Source organism: Notothenia coriiceps, unplaced genomic scaffold, assembly GCF_000735185.1.
Source record: "Notothenia coriiceps isolate Sejong01 unplaced genomic scaffold, NC01 NC01_scaffold00034546, whole genome shotgun sequence".
Taxonomy (NCBI): Eukaryota; Metazoa; Chordata; class Actinopteri; order Perciformes; family Nototheniidae; genus Notothenia; species Notothenia coriiceps.
Genome location: NW_011367247.1, coordinates 88,941 through 97,404, shown reverse-complemented (window position 1 = coordinate 97,404; position 8,464 = coordinate 88,941). Strand labels below are relative to the sequence as shown.

The window sequence follows — 8,464 nt, the reverse complement described above, 5'->3', positions numbered from 1 at the left end:
AAAAGGGAAAAAATAAGTCTAAATATGATATTTGGCCTCAAATCATCTGAGGCCTGGCGCCCCCCGTGCGATCTTTGGCACCCCCCAGGTTAGGAACCACTGCATTAGACTATATATAGAATTTAAACAAACTAAGACCATAGTAAACGTTAGCATTGTCCCAGCAGCATGTTGACATTAGCATTTAGTTTCTCACAGAGGAGCATGGTTTGCATGGCTTTGGACACTAGTGCTGTGTTTGAAATCTCTAACTTACATACTGCATACTCAATTCAGTATATCGCACACATCTTATTAAATTAACAATAAGTATGCCAAGACCAGAGACTATTTACACTCAAGTTAACACAAGCTATACGTCTTCACATGGCTGCATCAACGATAGCGTTACCGGTCAGAGCTACGTTCTATAACAATTGTTCACGACAATTGTTAACCAATTGCTCAATTTAATATTTCCAGTAGTGGTTATTGAAATGATTAAGGGTTAAATATGTTTTCTACACAACTTTAAATACAGAATAGGTAAATCATTTTAAAATTTTGCCTGGCAGTCTGCCATTTGAAAGTCTTAAGACCTGCAGTTCATTTAGGCAGAAGAGTATGTGGAAGTGAATGCAACATACTCAGAGGTTTTGCAAATATAGTTCAAATCCAGGCTTTTCATAAACAAAACCCACATAGTGTGCAGCTAAAATGTACTACGTTACATAATGATACTTTTTATGTGGTTTCCGAACAGTACCAAAATAAATTGGAGAAGTTAACTCAAACTTTGGAAAGTCCTCTAAACTCACAGACCTTACCAGACACTTGCTATCTCTTCTTTTGATGAGCTGCCAGGCGTCTTCCAGAGCCTTCCTCAGTCTCATCTTCAGAAAATGAAACGCATGCCGGGCTGAGGTCAGATGACTGACTTGGCCAGAGAAGAACATTCCACAGTTCGACCATACATCTGCTTGATTACCTCCCCTGCATGCTTAGGGTCATTGTCCTTAAACTGAAGGAGTGTGCACACAACTGCGCTGTGAGTCAGATCCAATGTGCCGGAATAAAAAATAATGAGGAATACCAGTGTCAGTTAAAAGAAGAGCCAGTTAAAAGTAACCCTGTTTGATAGAAATACTCCAGTAACAAGACACACACAGCTGGAGATTTGATGATTCACCACAGGCAAAATCAAAATGCGCGAGTAAGCCAAAAAAAATATGCAGGAGCCTACTTTAACAATTGAAGTCAGAGGAAGACACTCACTTTAATCCCTGTGAAGGGCCAGGTCACCACATCCATCACTCAGAAATCCACGCAACAGTCCAGGCAATTCATCAGCCTCTCTGGGATTTATTAGTTAGGTCTGGAGCCGGAGGGTGAGAGGTTAAATGAGGAGCATTGTGTGAGCAGTTATCAGCAGAGAGAGCCTAAAGTGGGTCTGTGTGCTAATCCACACACACTCACACACCATCAGATGTTTAATCAACACTGCGGCTGTAGCTGCCAGAACTGGAAGTTAAATATACAGCCACGTACAAACATGAATGTGTGAAACAGTACACACACATTATTACACCCTTTTCGCTCCATACACAAACTGATAACACTTAGCTCATAAACACTTTCCCACACAAACATGCTGTTGGAATCTGAGCTGCACAACAGAAAACTGAAACACACAACAACATGAACATACTTGTTTATAACGCTGTATGAGCAGAGAACGCATCACACACACACAGACACACACTCAACTAGGTATAAACAGGGCCACTACCAGCTAGCCTGTATTGCCCCGGGCACGGCACCATGTCTCATCACTGAAAGCTAATGTTGAACACGGCGGTGGAGCTCGGCGTAGCTGCTGTCGCTTTGGCTTCAGATCCAGGTTATTTGCTAGGAGCTCAAATAGGACAGGTTCTGCGTTACGGGGTCACCGCTCCCACATGAGGCGAACACTTTTTTTCGGTGACAAACAGAGACCAAAATGTAAGTGTTGCACAGCCGAGCTGCAGCTTAAAAGCCTTTCTGCTGTGCTCGAGTCTTTCACATTCAGCTAGAGAAACCTAGTGTGTGTGTGTGTATGTGTGCTCTCTCTATCTCGCCAGCCTGAAATCCAAAGCAATTAGAGAGGCCAGATGGTGGGCTGGACTCACAGTAAATAGCTGTGCATTGACAGAAGAAGCCTGCAACAAAAATGAAGTGTGACAAGGAGCCAGGATGACACAGAGATACATGACGGCATCAAAGCACCGGGCAGACAGCGAGGGCGCGCTGCCATAATCGACATAAACCAACCGTCACAGACGCGGGGACGTTAACAGCACAACTTGATTGTATCATTTTAGCGGCGGCACAGAGGGGGTACTTGTATGAAAAACCAATAAGGCAGGTGCACATACATTCACGCATGAGAACACACATTCTCTCCCATGCCAGGACATTCATACATAAACATGTACACACACAGACAGACCCTGCCCTTCTGTTACAATTTGACCAAACCAGTTTGGTTTAGTCAGAGTTCAAACAATGCAGCCTTTGAGAGGTGCTCCATTCACAGAGTTTCAGCCTGGTCTGCACATTCCCCAACTGAAAAAACAAACTGCCTCCCTGCAGGATAACCACTGCAGCTACAGCACCACATTCCTCAAACTTTTTCTCTCTATGTGAGAGTACAATTAGCTACGGCTGAATATAATGATTATATACTATATAGGTCTTTAAATAAGAAAGTTAATGTACACTTTAGTGGCCCCTTAACTGTAGCCAACCAGAGAAACATGTATGAATCACAGAGACTGGGGGGAGGTGCAGCTCCAGTACAGGACAATAGTTTAACACAAAATGGCTTCTGCTATTTCCCACGAGCCTGTTATCGCACTTCTGTTGACACAAGCCCCGATTTATCAAAACTGAAATGAGAGAAACAGCCAGACCAGGAAATGAGTGAAAAAAACAAACACACAGAGGGTGGGGGCATCTGAAGTGTGAAAGATGGCTGACAAGAGACAGGGGCCACTTCACATCCCGATCAATTAATCTATAAATCTAATCAGTGAGAATCAATTACTGGCACTTCTAATCCATCTGGCTCCTTAGTCACCCAAACTAACCTCAGGTGTTAAATAGATAGACGGGAAGGAAAGGAGAGGCAGATACAACCGGCAGAAACATTTCAAAAATCAAGAATTCTTTAATAGCAACAAAATACGAAAAAATATAGAAAGACATGACAAAATGGTGACAACAATTCTAATTTCTTAGTTATTTTTTTCACAAAATAAAATTGTAAATTAAAAAAAAGGAATACAAAAAAAGAAAAAACAACGATTACACAGCAGTCAATAATAAAAAGCACATTTGGGGGTACGACTGGTTTGTTGTGTGGACAGTTCATTTGTATAGAAGCACATTTGCCAGTTTTGGCAGCAATCCGCGCAGCAGTCAAGAATAAAGCACATAAATTATAAAGCACTGCAAAATAACAGAAAAGAGAGGAAACTGTAATAGGAGAAAATAAATCCTTCATGCTTGCTGTCACTGAGAAATACACAAACGTGACACCATAAATTAGTAATATCTTTTTCTCTGCTACATATTTATATATTTATACTATGTACACAGGGAACTTTTCTCTTTAATTCCTTCTTTTTTGCAAGTGAGATGGGAGATGTTAAGGCTTTGATTAGTCATCAAATGTTTGGAACCGAAGAGATAGCAACAGTATGCGGTTTTCTGGGAAAATAAAGATTAATATTGGGTGTTTTGACTACCTAACCTTGTGCTAGACCCGGGTCGGGATCGTGGATTCCTCTAAAAGCATTTTGTCTGACAAGCCTTTAACGTTGATGCTGAGGTGGGTGGCAACGGTGTGTGTGTGCGTGTGTGTGTGTGTGTTTATGGAGGCGGTCGCGGAGGTTGCTGAAGTGAGAAAAGTTGAAAAAAACAACATTTTGGAGGCGAGTAGGAAGTCTCGGCTCTAAAAGCATTCAAAGTGAGATGGGAGGTGGAGCGGGTCAGCACAGTGGCATTTTTATGAAAGCTAAATTCCTCGAAGTGGAATGGACAAACGGTCCAAAAGCCCGTTTCTCCAGCACCGGGTGAAAGGTGTGTGTGTGTCCCTGAATGTGTGTGTTCAATGTGGTCGTTTCAGAGTGAGGCCTTGAAGAATAGAAAGCGGTGGAGCGGGGGACACATCACACTGCGGCTCTTTTCACTGTAACAGGACACAGTATATGTCCTGACGGGGCCACTGAGCAAGAAGCGGAGGAAGAAGTGTGAGTGTGAGTGTGTGTGTGTGAGTGTGAGTGTGAGTGTGTGTGTGTGTGTGTGTGTGTGTGTGTGTGCGGCTATGCGAGCGAATTTGTGTGGGCTTATGTCAGGAGATGGCGAAGTTGTCAGGTATGAGGTGTCTTCAGCACAGTCTGGCTGTGGGAGTGAGCATAATGAGAGTGACTGAGGGGTGCTTGTGTGTGGGAGAATGTTTCTCTGCATTCTGTATATGTACAGTATGTGTGTGTGCGAATAAGTGTGTTTTGGAAACGCAAAATAATATCTTCAGTTGGCCATGGTGACATAAATAGAGGCTACTCAGGTTACAGCCCCAATGGCAGTGAGAGATGTCCCAAAGCCTCCGAGCATCACGAAAATACACACTACTGAATACACACACAGAGCTGAGTCAACACACACCACCGCCTGCTTGTGTGGTTACGGTCTACCTGATAAATTATAAGTATTGTGGGTATTTTTGCATTGTGCAGGGTATCTGTCAAGGAGAAGCCAATTGTGCAAAAAAACACGGTGTGCTTATTTTGTGGAATTGCAGGCAATGTTAACTTTCACAAAAAAAATTATACAATTATATAATTTTTCCCACCGATACAAATCGACTGTTAGGCAAACTCAGCTCAGTCGGTTCAATGTTTTTTAACACCCAAACCGCCGAGGTATTCATTAGATTAAAAATTACATTCTGACTGCCCTCTGTGACATTTGAACTTTAGGTTTAGCTGACCCAGAACGCCTTCTTTATTCCACAACACTGGCTCCATCGAACTGATATTTACATCGTTATAAATATCCACATTTTCACAAGAAAAATAAAGATGCTTACATATATAGTTCACAGATACCTCACACCAAAATGTACATACAACAGTTTTGTCCCTTATCGCTATTTTGACCCCAAAACCAAGTATTACACTTATATTTCTCTTTGTAGCGGTGACACACACAAGTGCAAAAATAAGTAATACATTTTTTTTTTTTTTAGTGGTTGTCACAAACCAGCTGGGTTCAGTTAATGAACTGCAGCGGGTTGACTGGAGCTGCGTTTATATATAAGCTAAGGCCATCAGACGATAATCTTATTGAACACTGGCTTACAATATGCTAGACCGCGTTCGAACACTAAAAGCCACTTCTCCGCCTCTCTCCGCCTCTTTGAAGGTCAACAGCTTTCACAAAGGAAAACTAGGACTGTCTGGCCCTATAAGGATACATGTAGTGTATGCACTGTTTCCCACCTCTATAGCTCAAGGTTATAAACTGCTATGAGAGGAAATGCAGGCAGGCAAACTCATCCTGGCTCTTGCCAGCGGGTCGCTCTGAATTTGACCTCATGACCTGCAGCAAGCTGCAACCCAGATCTTTGGCAGGCCTTATATGTGGGCAGTACACTCATCGAGAGCTGCCCTCACCAGATTCCCAGTGGGTCACGAGGGATTTGATTAGAAAGGTCAGGGAAAGCCCGATTAGAGGAGCTACAGTAGGGCTTCTCTCAAAGATTGTCCATCACAGTCATCTAGTGGCTACATAGACACAGTGACGCATGCCGGATGTAAACGCTCCGCCTCCAAGACAGCAGCGTGCGGTTCCCGCGGAGTAATATTTGTCCGGGCGAGCCTCCGGTGGCTCGTTATGAGGATAAATTAACAGTCAGGAGACAATCAGCCCTGAAGCCACATCGTAAAGGGCCATCTCACTGCTTGATGCCTGTTAGTCAATATGACTCCCGAAGGTTCGCAGTTGATGAAACCTTTTATGTCTCCCGATCAATTCTCTACATTTAACAACACCCCTGAATGGATAGAAATGTTACCTGATCTCATTGATAGTCTATCAAACCCTCAAGTGGTTGTATTTTTGGGGGGTGAGGTTTCAGGCCATTGACAAAATACTGCAGGAGGCATTGGAGCGAACATGGCCCTCCAGGTGGATCAGAGAGTCAGTCCTGGGGGGTCCGGGCAGGATATAGAGTAAGACTAGAGTAAGTGGGGCATTTGACACATCAGGGGCAGTAAAATACTCCGCTGCTCTCTGTGGCACTGACCTCCACGCTACCGGATAAATCATAAACTCCCCATAAAACACTGGGAGAGAGGGATGAAAAGAGAGAGACGGAGGAATGATAAGAGATAGAGGTGTGTGGGGGGGGGGGAATCGTCACGTCATAAACGATAAGTGGTGGCAATCTGTTGTTGCCGGCTAAGCGAGTGACTTCACGGCTCATTACCAATCAAGCTCCTCCTGTCAGGAGCGCTCTGAGGAGACGAGGATGAGGAGGAAGAGACTCCTCTTCCTCGTCTCTCCGTCCCGTGACCCTGTCAGATCGGCTACACCTCATTCCCTCATCTCTTGATCACCGTCTCGTTCCTCGGGGCACAGTACAAACCTTTGCATGTGTGTGTACCTTGTTAAGAACTCAAACTTTCATAGTTAGAGTCAGATGCTGCAGTTGTCGATAGCTTGCAGAGCAGTTTGAGAGGAAGGCAGAGAGAGCGGAAATGAGAGCTAGCCAGCAGCAAATACTTTTCTTTTCTTAGCTAAATCTCCTGATGAATACTGTAAGTATACCTCTGAATGTTTTCCTCCCAACCCAGCCATAGTTACAAAGTGTCCACCAGCTGTCACAGCACAATGCATTACCACGGGAGAGAAGCAGGCCTGTATGTTTAACTAACTGCTTGACAACCACTTCTACACTGTTGGTGAAGATAAGAGTGAATGTGCAAGAGAGTTTCTTCCGCTTTAGCCGAGCTTGTATCACGATGCCACTCCCACACTACATCGTTTTTCTCTTTTAGTCTGTCTGTCAAGAGCATGTCAAGGTCCCAGTGATAGCGATAGCATGAGCGGTGGTTTGTTTTCTGTCTTTGATTTTCAGTTCTGAGGGATATGCTTTTCCCTCCTGTCGCCTCAGTTCATTCTGGGGTAGCACTGTGATTAATAATAGGCTATGTTTAAGATCAATTCTCAAAAAATAAAAAGTGGTATCATTTTCTCTTCTCCATCCGAACAGGGCCGAGACCCTGGAGCCAAAAAATCCTCTGGAGGAATCCTCCATCCCTCCTTGTTTCTTCTTCTTCTCCTCCTTTCCTTTCCTTTCCTTTCCTCTCCTCCTCTATACGTAGACAGCAGTCCGTGAGATGACGGATCCATCTCGCTGGGACTCCATGTCGTCATCCATGTAGTCTCCAATTATATCGTCCTGGTCGTGTGGCGGGCGGAGCTGAAGGATGGGGGCGCCTCCGGTGAAATTATCATACCTCTCGTCCTCCTCCAGCTCGTCAAACTTCCTCCTCTCGCCGTCATCTAGCTCGTTGCTCAGCAGGATATCTTGGGCGGTGGGTGTCGTGGCGACGCCCCCCATGGTGAGCGGCTGGTGGTGGTTGTTTTTCTCTCCGAGGCCCGGATGGGAGGAGCCCTGATCGTAGACGTAGATCGGCACATTGTTGTTTCCGCCTCCGCCTCCAACTCCAACTCCGCTCCCGTTGCCTCCGCCCGTGCCGTTCTTGCTGGCCTTCTTGCCTCCGCCGAACATGCGCGTCTTCATGTCGCTGCCGTCATTGGCGCGGTAACCCTGCTGTTGCCGGCGGCTACGGGTGATGAGCACGGCGATGAGAGCGCCGACCAAAAGGAGAGCCAGCAGGGAGCCAATCACAGCTCCCGCCACCACGCCGGCATTGGATGGGTTCACTGAGGGCTCTGCAGGAGGGAGGACAGGCGGGGAGAGAGGGAGAAACAAAAAGGAAGAAAGGAAATATGGTTGAGAATTGGAAAAAAAGAGAACAGTGTGTAAGAGAGGCCAAGAGGGGAAATAGATACAGCATACAAAAGGAGAAGGAAGAAAGGGTAATGTCAAGGAAAAACGAGAAAGATAGGCGTTTGGGTGATGTCAGTGGTGCTGCTCTGAACTCAGTGAAGTGTGTAAGAGTGCTGAGGTGTCGGTACAGTCAGAAGTGTGTCTGAGTGTGTGTGTGTGTGTGTGTGTGTGTGTGTGTGTGTGTGTGTGTGTGTGTGTGTGTGTGTGTGTGTGTGTGTGTGCTGAGTCTCTTGCTACACTGACATTTCCTCCTCTCCCTCAGAGCTGCTCCTGTCCCCATTCCCACAGCCACGTCACAACCGCGTTTCCCCCCCGTGTCGCCCCTCATCGAGACAGGTCTTTCCAAGGCTCACCACAAACCAC

The 8,464-nt window shown here is 45.3% G+C and overlaps 1 protein-coding gene across 1 annotated transcript in view; it reads right to left on the bottom strand.

The window, feature by feature from the left end:
- Positions 1-3,163: 3,163 nt before the first annotated feature.
- LOC104962292 (nectin-2) overlaps positions 3,164-8,464 on the bottom strand; it is a 28,125-nt gene continuing 22,824 nt past the window's right edge. The window contains exon 6 of the mRNA XM_010790725.1: positions 3,164-7,983. Coding sequence (XP_010789027.1) covers positions 7,400-7,983 — 584 coding nt within the window. The 3' untranslated portion in view covers positions 3,164-7,399. The remainder of the gene's footprint in view (positions 7,984-8,464) is intronic.